Source organism: Pseudophryne corroboree, chromosome 6 (genome assembly GCF_028390025.1).
Source record: "Pseudophryne corroboree isolate aPseCor3 chromosome 6, aPseCor3.hap2, whole genome shotgun sequence".
NCBI classification, from domain to species: domain Eukaryota; kingdom Metazoa; phylum Chordata; class Amphibia; order Anura; family Myobatrachidae; genus Pseudophryne; species Pseudophryne corroboree.
This window is the reverse complement of record NC_086449.1, coordinates 331,436,653-331,459,256: the sequence shown is the minus strand read 5'-3', so window position 1 is coordinate 331,459,256 and position 22,604 is coordinate 331,436,653. Positions and strand designations below refer to the sequence as shown.

The following is a 22,604-nucleotide window of genomic DNA, read 5'->3' as shown; positions in this document are numbered from 1 at the left end:
TGTCTACACATCAATGTGTTGGAACTCAGGGCCATTTACAACGGCCTTCGACAAGCGGAGAGTCTTCTTCGAAACCTACCGGTTCTGATTCAGTCAGACAATGTCACAGCAGTGGCTCATGTGAACCGCCAAGGCGGGACAAGAAGCAGAGTCGCGATGGCGGAAGCCACCAGGATTCTTCGCTGGGCGGAAAATCATGTAAGCGCTCTGTCGGCTGTCTTCATTCCGGGAGTGGACAACTGGGAAGCAGACTTCCTCAGCAGACACGATCTCCATCCAGGAGAGTGGGGACTTCATCAAGAAGTCTTTGCAGACATAACACGTCTTTGGGGAACTCCTCAAATAGACATGATGGCGTCACGCCTCAACAAAAAGCTTTGGAGGTATTGTGCCAGGTCTCGGGACCCTCAGGCAGTGGCAGTAGACGCTCTGATAACACTGTGGGTGTTCAAATCGATCTACGTGTTTCCTCCTCTTCCTCTCATCACAATGAGGATCATAAGGCAAAGAAGAGTACAGACGATACTCGTTGTCCCAGACTGGCCTCGAAGGGCCTGGTACTCAGATCTACAAGAGATGCTCACAGGAGATCCCTGGCCTCTTCCTCTGAGGGAAGACCTGTTGCAACAGGGGCCCTGTGTATTTCAGGACTTACAGCGGTTACGTTTGACGGCATGGCGGTTGAACGCCGAATCCTAGCGAAAAAGGGGATTCCGGAAGAGGTCATCCCTACTTTAATAAAGGCTAGGAAGGAGGTGACGGTTAAACATTATCACCGTATCTGGCGAAAGTATGTGTCTTGGTGTGAGACCAAGAATGCACCTACGGAAGATTTTCATCTGGGTCGTTTTCTCCACTTCCTACAGACAGGAGTGGATATGGGCCTGAAATTAGGCTCTGTTAAGGTTCAGATTTCGGCCCTCTCGATTTTCTTTCAGAAGGAATTGGCTTCTCTTCCAGAAGTCCAGACGTGCACCGTGGGACCTCCAACGTGGTGTTGCAGTTCCTAAAATCACACTGGTTTGAACCGCTTAACAAGGTTGAGTTGAAATTTCTTACTTGGAAGGTGGTCATGTTGTTGGCCTTGGCATCAGCAAGGCGAGTATCAGAATTGGCGGCTTTGTCACACAAAAGCCCCTACTTGATTTTTCATGTGGATCGAGCTGAATTGAGGACACGTCCGCAATTTTTGCCTAAGGTGGTTTCTTCATTTTATGTGAATCAACCTATTGTGGTGCCTGTGGCTACAAGTGACCTGGAGGATTCCAGATCCCTGGATGTAGTCAGGGCCTTAAAGATTTATGTAGCCAGGACGGCTAGAAGTAGGAAAACAGAGGCTCTGTTTGTCCTGTATGCGGCCAATAAGATTGGCGCACTTGCTTCGAAGCAGACTATTGCTCGCTGGATCTGTAATACGATTCAGCAGGCTCATTCTACGGCTGGATTGCCGGTACCAAATTCGGTTACGGCCCATTCCACTAGGAAGGTGGGCTCTTCTTGGGCGGCTGCCCGAGGCGTCTCGGCATTACAACTTTGCCGAGCGGCGACTTGGTCGGGGTCAAACACATTTGCTAAATTCTACAAATTTGATACCCTGGCTTATGAGGACCTAGCGTTTGCTCAGTCGGTGCTGCAGAGTCATACGCACTCTCCCGCCCGATTGGATGCTTTGGTATAAACCCCATGGTCCTTACGGAGTCCCCAGCATCCTCTAGGACGTAAGAGAAAATAAGAATTTAAACCTACCGGTAAATCTATTTCTCCTAGTCCGTAGAGGATGCTGGGCGCCCGTCCCAGTGCGGAAACTCTGCAAGACTTGTATATAGTTGTTGCTTACATAAGGGTTATGTTACAGTTGAAATCGGTCTTGGACCGTTACTGTTGTTGTTCATACGGTTAACTGGTTATGTGTGATCCAGGTTACATGGTATGATTGGTGTGGGCTGGTATGAATCTTGCCCTTGGATTTCTAAATCCTGCCTTGTATTGTCCATCTCCTCTGGGCACAGTTCTCTAACTGAGGTCTGGAGTAGGGACATAGAGGGAGGAGCCAGTGCACACCCATAGTCAAAGTTCTTTTTAGGTGCCCTATCTCCTGCGGAGCCCGTCTATACCCCATGGTCCTTACAGAGTCCCCAGCATCTTCTACGGACTAGGAGAAATAGATTTACCGGTAGGTTTAAAATCTTATTTTTATACACTGCTCTAGATCAGAGGTTCTCAAACTCGGTCCTCGAGGGCACACACAGTGCATGTTTTGCAGGTCTCCTCACAGAATCGCAAGTGAAATAATTAGCTCCACCTGTGGACCTTTTTAAAATGTGTCAGTGAGAAATTAATACACCTGTGCACCTGCTGGGTTACCTGCAAAACATGCACTGTGTGTGCCCCCGAGGACCGAGTTTGAGAACCTCTGCTCTAGATAGTAACCAGAAGCTAATTAGTTGTCATTAGGTAACTTCTCCATTCTCTATTTTAAAGGTCTGATACAGGACTCCTACAGAGTGGTGTAGTACGGCTGACCGGCGGTCTCCTGACCGCCGGTCAGCTTACCGACGCCGGGATCCCGGCGGGGAGTGGCGAGTGCAGCAAGCCCCTTGCGGGCTCGGTGGCGACCTGCGGTCGCCACGGGTTCTATTCCCACTCTATGGGTGTCGTGGACACCCACGAGTGGAAATAGTCCCTGTTGGTCGGCATGCCGACCATCGGGACAGTGACCCGTCGGGCTGGTGGAGGAGGTCATGTGACTGTCGGTCAGCTGACCGGCGGTCACATGAATACCACCCCTACAGAGAGATGGGGGGGAAATGCTAGCTAGCTACTTGGCGAATGACTGGTCTAAATTACGAGTACTTATATAATACTCCTTGGTATTGCTTTTTTGTTTCTTTCTTTAACATGTTTCATTTTTGCTTTGGCATGTTTCGCTTGAAAATATAGAAAATAAGAAATCTAATTAGCATGTAGTTTACGCTTTAGCTGCATCCAAACTTCCAAAGCTAGCAGGCTATTATTATGTATTAGTAAGGTAATATTGTCGGGTGTGGATCATAGGGTCGACAGGGTCTCTGTCGACATGACAGAAGGTCGACATTATTAAATTTTTTATTTTTTTACATTTTGGTGTCGTTTTCTCCGTACAGTGACCGGGAACCCCAATTAGTGCACCGTGTCCCCTCGCATGGCTTGCTTCGCTCGCCATGCTTCGGGCAAGGTGCCTCACACCGCTACTGCTGCGCTCGGCACAGGTTACCGTTCCCATTTGTAGTCCACTTGGATCGTAAAGCATGAAAAAGTTCAAAAAATTAAAAAGTGAAAAACTCATGTCGACCTAGAGACCATATCGACCTAGAAACAATGTTGACCTACTTACTGTCGACCAATAGTGGTCGACCTAGACATTGTCGACCTAGAGACCGGATACCAATATTTTCTCACCTTGGTTGTGCAGTTACATTTTGCCTACTAACAAAAATGATGTTTGGAATTTGAAGAACATGCAAAGTAGGGCATGGAAGCTGTGTTTGGAGTAGATACAGCGAATATAAATATATACTGTACTATTGAAGGAAAGTTTGAGTATTGGTGATGTCACTCAATACTAATGTCACTTAATCATGTTGGTTTGTATGGCCTTTAGGTGTCTGACACTGATCTCAGGATGGTATTTCCAGTGTCTCACTTTTCTATTATGTCACTGGGTCATGTGTGACTCATTCACTGGTGGAACCAGTTTTAAAGAGCATGGAGTGGCCACATGATAGTGCACCCTCTCAAAACAGGGATTGCTACCACAAGACTATGAGGTTACTCCACATCTACCAGCAACATGAGTGTGCTGTCTTTTGCCACTGTTGGGACATGTTAATACACAGCATAGAAGCCATTAATTCATTCCTATAGTCATCAAAATGTTTACTGGTTAAGAGAGATTATTTAGCTTTGCCTAATGTACAACCATATATGCCTTTAGCTGACTTTAAATAGAACCGTTTATAACAGAGATGTATTCAATCTTCCACATTTTTTCATGCAATGAATGGTTAATAAATAGTATCTTCCAGTGCTGTAGTTACTGTGTGACACTGTAATTGTGTTTATGTATATATAATATACAGTACTGTGGAAAAAATGCTGCAAAGTAAGAATTATTTAAAAATTAGAAGTGTCAATAGTTTTTTTTTTATCAATTAACAAAATGCAAAGTGAATGAGCAGAAGAAAAATCAAATCAATATTTGGTGTTATCGTTCTTTGCCTTCAAAACGCATCAATTCTTCTAGGTACAGTTGCACACAGTTTTTGAAGGAACTCTGCAGGGAGTTTGTTCCAAACATCTTGAAGAACTAACCACAGATCTTCTGTGGATGTAGGCTTGCTCAAATCCTTCTGTCTCTTTGTGTTATCTCAGATGGACTCTATAATGTTGAGATGAGGCACTGGGGGGACTATATCATCACTTCCAGGACTCCTTGTTTTTCTTTACGCTGAAGATAGTTCTTAATGGCATTAGCTGTGTGTTTGGGGTCATTGTCCTGCTGCAGAATAAAGTTGGAGCCAATCGGACGCTTCCCTGATGGTACTGCATGATGGTTAAGTACCTGCCTATATTATCCAGCATTGAGGACATCACTAATCCTGACCGGATCCCCAACTACAGTTGCTGAAATGCAACCTCAAACTTGCAAGGAACCTTCACCATGTTTCACAGTTGCAAGCAGACACTCATTATTGTATCGCTCTCCAGCCTTTCAGCAAACAAACTGCTTTCTTTTGCAGCCAAATATTTAATATTTTGACTCCTCAGTCCAGAGCACCTGCTGACATTTTTCTGCTCCCCAGTTCCTATGTTTTTATGCATAAGGTATGGCTTTTTGGCTGCAACTCTTCCATGAAGATCACTTCTGTCTCATCTTCTTTGAACAGTAGATGGGTGTACCACTGGTTTCTGCCAGTTCTGAACTGATGGCACTGCTGGACATCTTCCGATTTCAAAGGGAAGTAAGCATGATGCGTCTTTCAACTGATGCACTAAGTTTTCTTGGCCGACCACTGCCTCTTCTGTCCTCAACGTTGCCAATTTCTTTGTGCTTCTTCAAAAGAGCTTAAACAGCTCATTTTGAAACCCTGGCTGCTTTGAAATCTTTGCCTGGGAAAGAATTTCTGATGCAGTATAACTACCTTGCTGTACCCAGTCTTGCCATGCTCCTGAGGAAGCTGGATATTTATGGACCAGCGAAACGCGTTAGCCTGAGAGACTCTACCTTTTTGCCAGCGGGACTCCTGAAATGTCTGCTCTGGTATTATCTGGACTACTACTCTCCATTGGGAAACAAGTGCAGCATTTAAAACTACCTGGATTACCCCTTCAGCATCCATCTATATACATTTACTGCTGAGAAACAACTGGGGACTGCAATAGTACATTACTGCCTGGTAAATTCTGCTGCTAATGGTGACCTACTATGGACACTGTAAGGAGAGGGTCCTAGCCAGGGCATGATAATATAACATAAAGGAGTTTGAACAGTTGCACTATATGCCATATAAATTATTCTCTGTACTCTTAGATGTACTGTGGTATTTTAAGTTTTTCTTATAAATTATATTGTATTTTTATGACAAGCTGTCCATTTATAAGTTTATTGTTCAGCTACTGTAGCTCTGGTATCCACTTTTTTTTTTTTTTGCCTAGCCACTATTTATAGGGGATTTGACACCCCCTCCCCTCATATTAGCTGCTGTTGTTGACAGCGCACCTAACCTCTATCTCTATTTTTGCCATGAAGTATGACCTGTGAAATTAAACTCTTCCTCGCCTTTATAGCAGTTTGGCTGTTCCTCACCCAGTTTTAAGCCTCCTACACAACTGTTTCTGTTAATGACTGTGTTTCAACGGGTCTGGGACTCCAGGTCGACAACAAAAAGGTCGACACACCTTAGGTCGACGACAATTGGTCGACACACCTTAGGTCGACAGGAACAAGGTCGACATGGAAAAAGGTCGACATGAGTTTTTTATGTTTTTTAGGTGTCGTTTTCTTCATAGAGTGACCGGGAACCCCAATTAGTGCACCGCGTCCCCTCGCATGGCTCGCTTCGCTCGCCATGCTTCGGGCATGGTGCCTTCGCTCGGCACAGATTACCGTTCCAATCGTAGTCCACGTGGATCGTTAAGTATGAAAAAGTTCCAAAAAAGAAAAAATTTGTGAAAAACTCATGTCGACCTTTTTTCCATGTCGACCTTTTTCCATGTCGACCTTTTGTCCATGTCGACCTAAGGTGTGTTGACCTTTTTGTTGTCGACCTGGAGTCCGGATACCATTTCAACCTACATATGATCATTATCACCTGTTTGGTATGATTGGTTAATCATACATCTGATTATAATCCTACAAAATCCCTGACTTTGTGCAAATGTTCCTAGATGAATTGATGCTGCTTTAAAGGCAAAGGGTGGTCACACCAAATATTTATTATTAATTTAGATTTAGCTTTTGTTCATTCACTTTGCATTTTGTTAATTGATAAACATAAACTATTAACACTTCTATTTTAAAACATTATTACTTTGCATCATTCCTTCCACACCTGCCTAAAACTTTTGCAGTGTATTGTATACGTTATAAAATTTCTGCAGCCTAGTTCAGTGGGGTGGGGGGGGGGGGGGGATAGGGCATAGGTCATAAAATTATAGAGGTCACCAAGCAGAATGCATGACCTTCGAGAATCATACATGTGACCATACCAAAAAAGTATACATTATAGAAGAGGTGCAGAACAAACAAGTGTACTGAATGTGCAAGATCATAATACAACGGTGGACAAGGTGGGTGTTGATAAAAACAAATTGGGAATATAGAGGCTACTGAGGGCAGACACCAAATATGGATAGGGTGATATATAGTAAAGTAATGGCAGAGGCAGCTTGTGTTTGTGGCTGTATTTAATGAAGAGGCAGCTTTTTAAGGAGTTTTAAAACTTTGGAGGCTGGTGGAGAGTTTGGTTGGTACTGTAATTGTATTCCATAGTTGGGTAGCAGCCCAGGAGAAGTTTGGAATAGGAGTCAAGGCGCCGGTCATTGGTAGAGCGGAGGAATTGTGAAGAAAGATGCGGTAGGAAATGGAGAAATGGCAGCGGGCTTTGTCGGTGAGTGTGAGGATTCTGATAGGAACAGGAGTGAGTAAAGGGACTGGCAGATGTGGAGCATCCAAGACGTTTGGACATCGACTTTGAAACCTTGATGTATGTAAATCTTCTATGTTCCATCCCAGTAGTGGAGTGTGTGGTGTTACTCATATCAGAAACATATGGAAATTGAATCAGAAACTCTAGAAGGGAAGATGTGTAGCTCACTTTGAAACAGGTTGAGCATTAGACTGTATTGAGACATACACTAGGAAATCACTGAGACGGTGAACAGATAAGTGAGAAGGGTCGAGAAGTAGATTTCGTTGGCTTTAGAGTTAGATGCTGGAGACTAAAGAGGATGATTATTACTCAATGAGAAGGGAGATGTACAGCATGAAGAACAGATGAGAGAGTTCTGGGCTTTGAGGAAGTGAGGTGAAGCTGGTGGTAGATGAAAACAAGTAGGATTGGAGTGGTAGGAAGTGAACCAGCACATCTACAGCTCATTTAGAGCATCATTGGCCAAGCATCACGAACTGAGCGTTTAAAGAGCACTAAAGTGTTTAAAAAAAAAAAACTATGAAAAAGTACACTTGGACGTGCCAAATGAGATTTGTCCTAGTAAGATGTGGATGGTTATTGCTTACTCTATAATGTCGCAGGTTATAAATGGAGAAGGCCAGGCGGTTTTAGGATAATATAAAGAAGTCCGGAAAGCTATACCTGTAGTCATCTTTTTCCAGACAGTAGGCTTACATGGCCTGTTGTTGTAGGTACATGTGAAATCATAGAATTGCAAATACTTACACAATGTCAATAGGTGGGAGCAGGAACCTAGTGCGAAGGCTGGTCCACATCCTGGCTTGGTTTAATGACTGTGGCACAGTAAGGGGTCACAAGAGAAGCATTTGAGACAACATAAAGCTTAAATAATACACCTCAGAGGAGGTGTGTTTCTGTACATCAAGTTGAACAATAATGTTAGAAATGCAACACTCAACTGGACCTAATATATTTTGTACTTCTGATCTTTTTTTTCTTTTTCATTTTTATTGAAGATTGTAGTTCTGCCAGCTGATTAAGTAGATTTGTTTGACTGCGGTATTTGACAAAACTTTGTTTTCATGTTTACTATATGTTGACACTCAAAAAAAATTATGCTGGATATCATTCCTCTTACTGCGATGATAAGGTGTGAAATGATCAGGAGATTGGTCATACTACAAACATTTGAGATATTGATTATGGGTACATATTACACTGCTTCAGTCACCCTGCTCCAAAAAATATCTTTCTCTGACGTCCTAGTGGATGCTGGGACTTCCGTAAGGACCATGGGGAATAGCGGCTCCGCAGGAGACTGGGCACAAAAGTAAAAGCTTTAGACTAGCTGGTGTGCACTGGCTCCTCCCCCTATGACCCTCCTCCAAGCCTCAGTTAGATTTTTGTGCCCGAACGAGAAGGGTGCATGCTAGGTGGCTCTCCTGAGCTGCTTAGAAGTAAAAGTTTAAATAGGTTTTTTATTTTCAGTGAGTCCTGCTGGCAACAGGCTCACTGCATCGTGGGACTAAGGGGAGAAGAAGCGAACTCACCTGCGTGCAGAGTGGATTGGGCTTCTTGGCTACTGGACATTAGCTCCAGAGGGACGATCACAGGTTCAGCCTGGATGGGTCCCGGAGCCGCGCCGCCGGCCCCCTTACAGAGCCAGAAGAGCGAAGAGGTCCGGAGAAATCGGCGGCAGAAGACGTTCCTGTCTTCAGATAAGGTAGCGCACAGCACTGCAGCTGTGCGCCATTGCTCTCAGCACACTTCACACTCCGGTCACTGAGGGTGCAGGGCGCTGGGGGGGAGCGCCCTGAGACGCAATAAAACACTATAGAAACCTTATATGGCTAAAGAAATGCATCACATATAGCTCCTGGGCTATATGGATGCATTTAACCCCTGCCAGTTTTCCTGAAAAAAGCGGGAGAAAAGGCCGCCGTGAAGGGGGCGGAGCCTTTCTCCTCAGCACACAAGCGCCATTTTCTTTCACAGCTCCGCTGGAAGGACGGCTCCCTGACTCTCCCCTGCAGTCCTGCTACAAGAATCAGGGTAAAACAAGAGAGGGGGGGCACTATTGGCAGCTAATATAAAACAGCAGCTATAAAGGGAGAAACACTTATATAAGGTTATCCCTGTATATATATAGCGCTCTGGTGTGTGCTGGCAAACTCTCCCTCTGTCTCCCCAAAGGGCTCGTGGGGTCCTGTCCTCTTTCAGAGCATTCCCTGTGTGTGTGCTGGGTGTCGGTACGATTGTGTCGACATGTATGAGGAGGAAAATGATGTGGAAGCAGAGCAATTGCCTGTGTTAGTGATGTCACCCCCTAGGGAGTCGACACCTGACTGGATGGTCGTATTTAAAGAATTACGTGACAATGTCAGCACTTTGCAAAAAACTGTTGACGACATGAGACAGCCGGCAAATCAATTAGTGCCTGTTCAGGCGTCTCAGACACCGTCAGGGGCGCTAAAACGCCCGTTACCTCAGATGGTCGACACAGACCCAGACACGGATACTGAATCCAGTGTCGACAGTGAGGAGACAAACGTAATGTCCAGTAGGGCCACACGTTACATGATCACGGCAATGAAGGAGGCATTGAATATTTCTGACACTACAAGTACCACAAAAAAGGGTATTATGTGGGGTGTGAAAAAACTACCAGTAGTTTTTCCTGAATCAGATGAATTAAATGAGGTGTGTGATAAAGCGTGGGTTTCCCCCGATAAAAAACTGCTGATTTCTAATAAATTATTGGCACTATACCCTTTCCCGCCAGAGGTTAGGGCACGTTGGGAAACACCTCCTAGGGTAGATAAGGCGCTCACACGCTTATCAAAACAAGTGGCGTTACCGTCTCCCGATACGGCCGCCCTCAAGGAACCAGCTGATAGAAGGCTGGAAAATATCCTAAAAGGTATATACACACATACGGGTGTTATACTGCGACCAGCAATCGCCTCAGCCTGGATGTGCAGCGCTGGAGTGGCTTGGTCGGATTCCCTGACTGAAAATATTGATACCCTGGATAGGGACAGTATATTATTAACTATAGAGCATTTAAAGGATGCATTACTATATATGCGAGATGCACAGAGGGATATTTGCACCCTGGCATCTAGAGTGAGTGCGATGTCCATTTCTGCCAGAAGAGCGTTATGGACGCGACAGTGGTCAGGTGATGCGGATTCCAAACGACATATGGAAGTATTGCCGTATAAAGGGGAGGAGTTATTTGGGGTCGGTCTATCGGACCTGGTGGCCACGGCAACGGCTGGAAAATCCACTTTTTTTTTACCCCAGGTCACCTCTCAGCAGAAAAAGACACCGTCTTTTCAAACTCAGTCCTTTCGTCCCCATAAGGGCAAGCGGGCAAAAGGCCACTCATTTCTGCCCCGGGGCAGAGGAAGAGGAAAAAGACTGCACCAGGCAGCCTCTTCCCAGGAGCAGAAGCCCTCCCCCGCTTCTGCCAAGTCTTCAGCATGACGCTGGGGCTCTACAAGCGGACTCAGGCACGGTGGGGGGCCGTCTCAAGAATTTCAGCGCGCAGTGGGCTCACTCGCAAGTGGACCCCTGGATCCTGCAGGTAGTATCACAGGGGTACAAATTGGAATTCGAGACGTCTCCCCCTCGCTGGTTCCTGAAGTCTGCTCTACCAACGTCTCCCTCCGACAGGGAGGCAGTAGTGGAAGCTATTCACAAGCTGTATTCCCAGCAGGTGATAATCAAGGTACCCCTCCTACAACAGGGAAAGGGGTATTATTCCACGCTGTTTGTGGTACCGAAGCCGGACGGCTCGGTGAGACCAATTTTAAATCTAAAATCCTTGAACACTTACATAAAAAGGTTCAAATTCAAGATGGAGTCACTCAGAGCAGTGATAGCGAACCTGGAAGAAGGGGACTATATGGTATCTCTAGACATCAAAGATGCTTATCTCCATGTCCCAATCTACCCTTCTCACCAAGGGTACCTCAGGTTTGTGGTACAAAACTGTCATTATCAGTTTCAGACGCTGCCGTTTGGATTGTCCACGGCCCACGGGTCTTTACCAAGGTAATGGCCGAAATGATGATTCTTCTTCGAAGAAAAGGCGTCTTAATTATCCCTTACTTGGACGATCTCCTGATAAGGGCAAGGTCCAGGGAACAGTTAGAGGTCGGAGTAGCACTATCTCAGGTAGTGCTACGTCAGCACGGGTGGATCCTAAATATCCCAAAATCACAGCTGATTCCAACAACACGTCTACTGTTCCTGGGGATGATTCTGGACACAGTCCAGAAAAAGGTGTTTCTCCCGGAGGAGAAGGCCAGGGAGTTATCCGAGCTAGTCAGGAAACTCCTAAAACCAGGCCAAGTGTCAGTGCATCAATGCACGAGAGTCCTGGGAAAAATGGTGGCTTCTTACGAAGCGATTCCATTCGGAAGATTCCATGCAAGAACTTTTCAGTGGGATCTGCTGGACAAATGGTCCGGATCGCATCTTCAGATGCATCAGCGGATAACCCTATCTCCAAGGACAAGGGTGTCTCTCCTGTGGTGGTTACAGAGTGCTCATCTTCTAGAGGGCCGCAGATTCGGCATTCAGGATTGGATGCTGGTGACCACCGATGCCAGCCTGAGAGGCTGGGGAGCAGTCACACAGGGAAGAAATTTCCAGGGCTTGTGGTCAAGCATGGAAACGTCTCTTCACATAAATATCCTGGAACTAAGGGCCATTTACAATGCCCTAAGTCAAGCAAGGCCTCTGCTTCAGGGTCAGTCGGTAATGAGCCAATCGGACAACATCACGGCAGTCGCCCACGTCAACAGACAGGGCGGCACAAGAAGCAGGAGTGCAATGGCAGAAGCTGCAAGGATTCTTCGCTGGGCGGAAAATCATGTGGTGGCACTGTCAGCAGTGTTCATTCCGGGAGTGGACAACTGGGAAGCAGACTTCCTCAGCAGACACGACCTCCACCCGGGGGAGTGGGGACTTCACCCAGAAGTCTTTCAAGTGATTGTAAACCGTTGGGAAAAACCAAAGGTGGACATGATGGCGTCCCGTCTCAACAAAAAACTGGACAGATATTGCGCCAGGTCAAGGGACCCTCAGGCAATAGCGGTGGACGCTCTGGTAACACAGTGGGTGTACCAGTCGGTGTATGTGTTCCCTCCTCTGCCTCTCATACCCAAAGTACTGAGAATCATAAGAAGGAGAGGAGTAAGAACTATACTCGTGGCTCCGGATTGGCCAAGAAGAACTTGGTACCCGGAACTGCAAGAGATGCTCACGGCGGACCCGTGGCCTCTACCTCTAAGAAAGGACCTGCTCCAGCAGGGACCTTGTCTGTTCCAAGACTTACCGCGGCTGCGTTTGACGGCATGGCAGTTGAACGCCGGATCCTGATGGAAAAAGGCATTCCAGATGAAGTCATCCCTACCCTGATCAAAGCCAGGAAGGATGTAACCGCGAAACATTATCACCGCATTTGGCGAAAATATGTTGCGTGGTGTGAGGCCAAGAAGGCCCCCACAGAGGAATTTCAACTGGGTCGTTTCCTGCATTTCCTGCAAGCAGGACTGTCTATGGGCCTAAAATTAGGATCCATTAAGGTTCAAATTTCGGCCCTGTCGATCTTCTTCCAGAAAGAACTGGCTTCAGTGCCTGAAGTTCAGACGTTTGTCAAGGGGGTACTGCATATACAGCCTCCTTTTGTGCCACCAGTGGCACCTTGGGATCTCAATGTAGTTTTAGGGTTCCTAAAATCACATTGGTTTGAACCACTCACCACTGTGGAATTAAAATATCTCACATGGAAGGTGGTCATGCTGTTAGCTCTGGCGTCAGCCAGGCGTGTCTCAGAATTGGCGGCTTTGTCATATAAAAGCCCTTACCTAATTTTTCATTCAGACAGGGCAGAATTGAGGACTCGTCCTCAATTTCTCCCTAAGGTGGTTTCAGCGTTTCACATGAACCAACCTATTGTGGTGCCTGCGGCTACTAGGGACTTGGAGGACTCCAAGTTGTTGGACGTAGTCAGGGCCCTGAAAATATATGTTTCCAGGACGGCTGGAGTCAGAAAATCTGACTCGCTGTTTATCCTGTATGCACCTAACAAGCTGGGTGCTCCTGCTTCTAAGCAGACGATTGCTCGTTGGATTTGTAGTACAATTCAGCTTGCACATTCTGTGGCAGGACTGCCACAGCCAAAATCTGTTAAAGCCCATTCCACAAGGAAAGTGGGCTCATCTTGGGCGGCTGCCCGAGGGGTCTCGGCTTTACAACTTTGCCGAGCAGCTACTTGGTCAGGGGCAAACACGTTTGCAAAATTTTACAAATTCGATACCCTGGCTGAGGAGGACCTGGAGTTCTCTCATTCGGTGCTGCAGAGTCATCCGCACTCTCCCGCCCGTTTGGGAGCTTTGGTATAATCCCCATGGTCCTTACGGAAGTCCCAGCATCCACTAGGACGTCAGAGAAAATAAGAATTTACTTACCGATAATTCTATTTCTCATAGTCCGTAGTGGATGCTGGGCGCCCATCCCAAGTGCGGATTGTCTGCAATACTTGTATATAGTTATTGTTACAAAAAAATCGGGTTGTTTATTGTTGTGAGCCATCTTTTCAGAGGCTCCTACGTTTATCATACTGTTAACTGGGTTCAGATCACAGGTTGTACGGTGTGATTGGTGTGGCTGGTATGAGTCTTACCCGGGATTCAAAATCCTTCCTTATTATGTACGCTCGTCCGGGCACAGTATCCTAACTGAGGCTTGGAGGAGGGTCATAGGGGGAGGAGCCAGTGCACACCAGCTAGTCTAAAGCTTTTACTTTTGTGCCCAGTCTCCTGCGGAGCCGCTATTCCCCATGGTCCTTACGGAAGTCCCAGCATCCACTACGGACTATGAGAAATAGAATTATCGGTAAGTAAATTCTTATTATTAGGTTAGTATTTTTTAAAACGTAAAACTATTTTATGTGTGCTCATCTCCCCAGGATCCCTCAGTGACTCAGATAACTACCGGTGGTCATGGGAACATTGAAGAGTTTAACCCTTTCTCAGAGAATTCACACTTGGTGGGTATGAATAATGTTTTTCATGAATATAGAAAGTTTTGTTCAACTAGCAAAGATGAATACATTTCATGAACCAGATTTTCATATCTGGACCATGCCTCCTTCCTGTTGTAGGAGATGGCTGGAAATTAGGACCTTTCCCATGTCCTGTGATTGTAGGAAATGTAGTACTTACAATATATGCATTCTGGTATTCTGATAAAGACAGCATTGGTGCCATATAGAGTGACTGTTCTGCCATCCATTGACCTCCTGCCTAACTATCACTTATACCCAATGTTTATCCAATCTACACAGGAATGTACAGTGGTTGTAGAGTCTGTGTGTTTTTGAGTGTTCATAGCATATGTGGGTATATCATGTGTTACACACACAAGTTGTGTTTTTCCAAATCATTTACTTTGAGAAGGGGAAAGGGGGTTGGGGGGACTTGGTTAACTTTCCCCTTAAACGAAAACGTGGACATGTGGTCATCACGTCTTGTTAATAGAATTCTATTGCTTGCTTACAGACACCAAGCAATCAAAAAACAGTCCCAGTGCAGCCTGTGATGCCTTCCCAGCCAGCTGTTCTCCAGCCATCCATTGAACCATCACCACAGGTACATTTTGTATATAGCGTCTTTTGAATCATTTCTGTATTTAAGCTTTTTTTTTTTTATTGTAATCATTGCTGCACTGATGTGTCCTTTTTTTCATTTGTGGTAGTAGTGTAGTAATTCTCTAATTGATGTGGCAATTCTGTAATGTGATTGTATTAATTCAGACTAATGGATATTTTTGGTTTTGAATGATCTTTAGCAAATGTATTTAGAGAAAAAAAAATACAAACTTCTATGTGCAAGGATGTATTTTGTCTCCTACTTGTAGTCAGCAGTGAGCAGTATTTCCAAAATTACTTTTTCAAATGTTCCTCGTGCACATATGAACCTGTCATGCAGATTGAAAAGATCTAACATTAAGGGGTATATCCAATTAGTCGCAGTAATTTACTGCGGCTAATTGTCATGCCAAGGGCTATCTAATGAAGCCCCGATAAGTCGGAAAGCAACGCGGCTTATCAGGGATTTTGTTTCACCTGCCTAGGGTAGGCGAAACCAAATCCCCAGAAACAGCCCCGTTTTTATGCGAAAATGGGTCTTTCTACCTAAAACACACTGGTTCAATTAACCTTTGTGTTTTCGGGAGGAATGCTATTTTTTTACGGGTGATCCAAATTATAAAACCTGTAAGAAAAAATACCTGTGTAACATCAGAATAAAGTGCAAGAAATGTTTGTTTTCCGCACCCGATGTTGTTTCACCACTAATTGGATAGCCCCGCAAGGATAACTTGTCACCAGGGACCAGACTTTATGGTGCAGCGTCTTGTGCTCTGCGCATGTGCCAAAATGTCTCACTGCTCTAAAATAACACGTTCAGTATTTGCCTATGCGCTGCTTTATCATAGGCTGGCTTGCTGTATACATGTGTAGATGTATCCTAGACACCTTCTCTTTCACCTTTCTCTATAGGCAGTAGCAATGGCCGCACAAGCTGGCCTCCTGCAGCAACAGGAAGAGCTAGACAGGAAAGCAGCTGAAATAGAGAGGAAAGAGAAGGAAATGAGGAATGTAAATATCAACTGTGAGTATGCAGTCATTTGTACTGATTAACTTGTTTGTGTGATCGTTTGCATTGTATCTTGTGGTATGTAGCGTTCTGTTTATGTCAGAGCATTTGTGACCTATTGTAAAGTGAAGCTCCAATCAATTACATTTTAAACAAAGCAATGTGTTGGATAATCCATTTAGAATGTTAAAGTTGGTAAATATAACAATTGCTACCTTGGCTACTGCTAATTGTTCTTACACTGTTTTTGAAAAATATATACAGTTCTTAAAACACACACACGCAATAAAAGAAAATAAACATTGACAACTAGCAACATTTTAAGGTGGGCTTCAATTTTAAGCAATTGGCGCAGAGTGTCTGCCAGGGGTGGTATTCATGTGACCGCCGGTCAGCTGACCGACAGTCACATGACCTCCTCCACCAGCCCGACAGGTCACTGTCCCGATGGTCGGCATGCCGACCAACAGGGACTATTTCCACTCGTGGGTGTCCACGACACCCATGGAGTGGGAATAGAACCCGTGGCGACCGCAGGTCGCCACCAAGACCGCACACGCAGCGTGGCGAGCGCAGCGAGCCCGCAAGGGGCTTGCTGCACTCTCCCCTCCCCGCCGGGATCCCGGCGTCGGTATGCTGCCGGGATCCCGGCGTCGGTAAGCGGTGTAGTCACCCGTACTACACCCTCTGCCAGAATCAACGGCCAAAGGCACTTTGTGCACAGAAAGCTCACTCATTTCTCTTTCATCCATCTGGGGGACGCTGCGCCGTTACTTGTGGGTTAGAGGTGTGTGGTTGTGGAGTTTGGCACAGAACTATTAAGAACTGACCCCTCCCCCCTCTAACCCCTCCCATCTCCTTCCTGCCCAGCCAGCACCTCGGTTTTAGTTTTGTGCCTGTGGAGTACAGACACAGATTTTTCTCTCTGAAGATTTTAGTTAGGTATTTTATTATTTTATCACTTGGAGTGCCTAGTCCCTGTATACAGGTGACAGGTGCTACTAGAGTGGGGTTAGCTAGAGATTCCCACTCTGTTCTGCCGCTGGAAGCCACCACACTTCGGTCACTGGGGCTGGATTCCTGTTCCTAAGAAGTCGGCAGTGAGGAGGTACAGGATAGACACAATCTGTCTCTGACAGTATTGGTCTATCCTTCCTATATAATATAGAATATATATTTATTACTGTGTCCTTCATATTTATATTTATACTTGTGTGCCTCTCTCCCCCCCCCCCCTCCCCCTCCGCTCTCTCTCCGGAGGTGAGCGTTGGAGTGCAGTCACATATTCCTCTGTGTTTTGACTGAAGGAAAGGGGAAGAGAGTGGTGAGTCACTCTCCGGGGGATCGCTAGAGGCTGCCCGCACAGAGCCGCTGTATGTAGCGGTGTGCGGGAGCCACTGCCCGATCAGAGCCGCTGGGGAACCGCTGGATGTAGCAGTGAGCAGGAGACGCAGGCTTCCGGCTATAGCAGGGGGACGCGGCGCTTACTTCAAAAGGACGGATTCCCGCACTGCACTGCCTTGCGCGCCCTCCCGGCCAGCGTCTGCAAAGCACCGGGCGCCATCTTCTATGGAGACAGTACGAGGGGTGCTGTGCAGCACACACCTAACAGCAAGTATACTTTGGGGGCATAGTGTTACTCTACACTTGTAATGAGAGTTAACAGATTTAATTTTTGCACAAATTACTCTACTGAGCTTATAGTTCGTTTGTAGTGCACTTGTTTAAAAAAATAAAAATAAAGAATAAATAAAGTTTAATTATGTCAATACGTCAGAAGGATCTACAAAGAGGAAAGACCTCCTCGGTGGTTATTTTTCTGCTTACAATGTGAGTCAAGGCTAGCTAAGGGTAAAGCGGATGCTGATACCCTCTGTGCTTCATGCTCTGGTGCATCTGTGGTGATCCAACAGGGAGGTTCCGCGGATCAGTCTATGTCTGCTTGGGCCAGACACATCTGGTGTGGGCTTAAAATATGGGCAGATGTCTTGCTGATTTAATTCAATCCCAAAACAAGTTTGTAAACTCTGCCGGCAGTTCTTCTGCTACAAAACGGCCATAGCCGTTGCCGCTATAACTTTCTGGGGGAGGAGTTGGAGTAATTCCCATTGGAGGTTCTGATTGACACAGCGCATGTGCTGTCTGCATGCACCTAGAACAATGTTCAGGTGTGGTTTTTATAAAAAAGGGGAAGTAGACCCAGAGTGGGGCGAGATTTCGGTCTGGGAAGATGACTTTTCTACTAGCTCAGCTGTTAGATTGCTGATAGACTCCATCCGTCACCTTAATAACAGGGATATTTTAAAGGAGCCTGACTTAAGCCGGATTCTCGTTTCCAAGCCCCTACGGCATAAAAATTTCTATATCCTTTTATAGAGGGAGGATATCAGATTTTGGGAAACAGGCCAAAAGGTAGACGTTCCCATTTCAAATTTAGCAGGAACTACGGTTATTCCTTCTGTACATTCTGGGACGTTGAAAGATCCTACAGATAGGAAGATTGAAGCAATGCCTAAATCTGTTTTCTTTATCAGGTGTTTCTCTTCACCCACTTTTAGCTGGCGCTTGGGTCCTCAAGGTAGCGGATGACTGACTAGCACAGGTCATCTCTGGAAGGTAGTCTGACGATCCATCGGAAGCCATTCAGTTAACAGAACAGATTTCAGAAGGTTCTTACTTATGTGGGTGAGGCCTTGGTTGATCCTGCTGCACTACAATCCCGTATTTCTGCCTTGACCGTGACAACAAGACGGTCTCTTTGGTCTCGGGTTTGGAATGACGATTTTGACTCCAAACAGACCTTGTCGGCGGTACCCTTTGAAGGTGAGTACTCTTTAGGTCGGAATCAAAGAAGATTATCTCACATTCTACAGAAGGAACCCCTTTCTTCCAGTTGCTCCTCCGAAACCGAATTCTACAAGGTTTCGGTACTTTCATATACAGGGGATACCCACGAAGGGAGGCATTCAGAGGTAGACGTAAACCTGCCAACAAACCTACTGCATGACGGTTCACGATCCTCGGAGGAGTCAGTGACGGTTGAGACTCGGTTACTACAGTTCAAAGAAGGGTGGTTCCTATCGAGACCAGATCGGTGGGTGACGGAGGTCATATCCAGAGAATATTTGTTAGATCACGAGGAACCAGTCCCATATCGGGTGTTCATCACACCTCTTTCATATGGTTCCTTCGGACGTCGAGCTCTTCATCATGCAACAGCCATTTTGCTTACGAAATGAAGTAATTCTTCTAGGTCCCGCTCGGCAGAGAGGTCGGGATTTTACTCGTGGACAAACTGGAGGGTTCATTTCAACCCAGAAGTTCATAATGGAATCCATCCTCTCGGTTATTGTCGCCAAGGAAACGGGGATATTTGGCCTAATTGGACGTAAGACGCCTATCTGTTTGTTTCTATTTGGACGGGTCATCAATCTCTTCTGAGATTCGCGGTCGGCCTTGACATTTTCAGTTTCAGGCAGGGAATCAACATTATTCTGTATTTGGGTAATCTGTTGATCAAGGCAGGGTGGATTCTTCATCAGAACTTGCGTCTCGCTATGGAGTCTCTGCGGTCATTCGGATGAATCATTTATTGTCTGAAGTCATCTTTGCTTCCTTCCCGGAAGATGATGTTTCTGGGACTTTTATTCGACACCAACAACCAGAAAAGTGGTTCTTCCTCAGGACAAGATTCAGGACATACAGTCCAGAATTCGAACACGGCTACATTTACCGGTGGTTTCGGTTCTCCGTTGCATGCAACTGAGACAAGATGGTGGCAACCTTCAAGGCAGTTCCATATGCCACGTTTCAGACTCGACCCTTTTCAGACTCAGATTCTCAACTGTTGGACTCGGACAGGGCCTCATCTCGAATTACTGTTGGTCCGCGTGTCTGTACAGACTCGTCAGTCGCTTCGCTGGGGGTTTCACAGATACAATTTGACCAAAGTAGTTCCGTTCACAATTTGGTCTTGGGTGATGGTCACCACAAACACCGGCCTCAGAGGTTGGGGGGCGGTGTTTCAGACTCATCACTTTCAGGGACTCTGGACCAGTCAAGAGTTAAAGTTGCAGATCAGCATCTTGGAGTTAAGGACAATCCGGTATGCACTACTTCGGATTCAAACCATGGTTCAAGGTCATCCAGTGCGGATTCAGTCCGACAGCGCCTCAGCAGTTGCTTACATAGACAAGGAAGGAGGTACTCGAAGCTGGTCCGCAATGAACGAAGTCGCTCAGACTCTCACATGGGCGGAACATTGGTTCCTGGCTATATTCGCGATTCATATTCCAGAAATAGAGAACTGGGAAGCGGATTTCTTCAGCCGTCACACGATGCATCCGGGAGCGTGGGAGTTTCACCAGGAGGTGTTTCTGACTCTAGTAGCCCGGTGGGGGTTGCCCGATGTAGATCTGATGAGTCTCGTCTCAATAATAATCTTCCTCTCTACGGGTCGCGTACTCAGGACCCTCAAGCAATTCTAATCGATGCACTGACAGCACCGTGGCACTTTCAACTGGGATATGTGTTTCCACCATTTCCACTGATTCCACGTCTGCTTAAACACATTCAGTAAGAAGGTCTCCCAATCATTTGGGTAGCCTCAGCTTGGCCACGCTGACAGTGGTACATTCTTCGTCACAATATGGTCGTCGAGGAACCTTTCCGACTCCCTCTGTGTCCGGATCTTCTGATTCAAGGACCAGGTCACCACCCAGGTTGGGTCGGCTGGCTTTGACGATTTGGTTCTTGAACCCAACCTTTTAAGGGAAAAGGGTTTTTTTCTCGTCTTGTTGTGTAAACGATGACTCAGGCTAAAAAACAAAAAAAAAAAAACGGTGACTTCTAGAGTATACCACAGAGTGTAGCGTATTTACTTTGATTGGTGTGAAAAGCGTGGTTTAACACCGGATTTGTTTCGTATTCTCGTCTGTTATACTTCCTTCAGGAGGGTCTCAATAAGGGTCTGAGACTTCTTCACTGAAGGGTCAAGTTTCTGACTTATCGGTTCTTTCTTTCTAAAGAGACTGGCTATCTTTCCAGAAGTTCAGACGTTCCTTCAGGGAGTTCTTCGGATTCAGCCACCTTTTGTTCCTCTGGTTCCTGCTTGGGACTGTAACTTAATCTTTACGGCTCTTCAGTATTCTCCATTTGAACTATTTGGAATCTGTAAAATTGCGGTATCTAACGTTCAAAAGTTGTCTTCCTATTGACAATTGCCTCCGCAGGACGAGTGTCTGCATGGACAGCTCTTTCTTGCAGACCACCCTTGTTGAGGTTTCATGATAGCCGGGTGATTCTGCGAACAAAAACCTTCCTTCCTTACGAAAGTTGTGTCAGCGTTTCATCTAAATTAGGACATTGTCCTTCCAGCGTTTACTCCTTCTCCTTCCGGGGAGGATTCCCATTTAGCTCTCTTAGATATGCTTAGGGCCTTACGGATTTATTTATCTTGTCCAAATCCTGTCTGTCGTACGGCTGCATTGTTAGTTTTTAATTGATGCGCCCAAACGAGATTGGCCGGCTTCCAAGAACACAGTGGCTCGTTGGGTGATTTCGCCATAAAAACAGTTTTCTGATATTTCAGTTTCTGAATCGATTCCAGCTCATTCGAGTTGGAGCTTCTTGGGCTGCTCGCGGGAATGCATCTATTGAGCAGCTATGTAGGGCGGCGACTTGGTCGTCTGTGCATACGGTTCAAAAAGGGTTTACCGTTTTTTGTCATATTTTCAATTTGGAAACTGCCTCTGTTGGGCGTCAAATTTTACGGACGGCTATGCCGTCTACTTCTCCCTCCTCTCATTAGCTTGCTTTGGGAAATCCCACAAGTAACGGCGCAGCGTCCCCCAGATGGATGAAAGAGAAATAGGGATTTTTGTTTACTTACCGTAAAATCTCTTTCTCTGATTCCATCTGGGGGACGCTGCGATCCCTCCCATATGGTTGTCTGGTTTAACCAGTAAATTTTTGCGGTCTATCTCCTTTGGCTTGGCTAAACGTTAACTGAGGTGCTGGCTGGGCAGGAAGGAGATGGGAGGGGTTAGAGGGGGGAGGGGTCAGTTCTTAATAGTTCTGTGCCAAACTCCACAACCACACACCTCTAACCCACAAGTAACGGCGCAGCGTCCCCCAGATGGAATCAGAGAAAGAGATTTTACGGTAAGTAAACAAAAATCCCTATTTTTCCTCACAGCTCATGGTAATGTTCAGTGAAATATGCGTTTTCTACTGTGCACATCTAATCGTCCCGGCAGCATAAAGTGTATTGATCATCTTAAAAGTCTACTTTATTTAAAGATAGAATATTCTGTTTTTATGGGAACAAAGTATACAATATATTTAATGCTCAAGCAAACTTACTTTCTAATGTCGAACTTGAAATGTATGTCATTATTTTGTCTCTGATTCTCCATTCAACAGGAGAATCTGCCCTGACCTGTTCCCTTAACTGCTTCTATAGTTTTTTTTTTCCACCGTTGCTATGTAGTACTGTAGAAACAGTGTGTCCCTACCAGCAATTGTCTGCTAAAGGAGGCCAACTGCAGTGTTCCTCAATGCCAAGAAAATCTACCCTGGGTTCTGTTGGAGTACTCCTTTTGTTTAAGTCAACTAGTATTTTAGAGTTACTGGTCTTTTAAATGGCTGAATTTTGAATGAATTCAGCAAGTCATTATTTCATGATTTATAAGCATTATCCTGATATATGATCATCATATGGTATTTGTTGTATTGTATTCTAATTAACTATTCATACTTA

At 45.7% G+C, this 22,604-nt stretch overlaps 1 protein-coding gene across 1 annotated transcript in view; it reads left to right on the top strand.

Annotated features, from left to right (window-relative positions):
• Nucleotides 1–22,604, top strand: part of SCAMP2 (secretory carrier membrane protein 2) — a 61,202-nt gene that overhangs the window by 16,424 nt on the left and 22,174 nt on the right. The window contains exons 2-4 of the mRNA XM_063926383.1: nucleotides 14,155–14,235; nucleotides 14,747–14,836; nucleotides 15,748–15,859. Of these exons, the coding sequence (XP_063782453.1) occupies nucleotides 14,155–14,235; nucleotides 14,747–14,836; nucleotides 15,748–15,859 (283 nt within the window). The remainder of the gene's footprint in view (nucleotides 1–14,154; nucleotides 14,236–14,746; nucleotides 14,837–15,747; nucleotides 15,860–22,604) is intronic.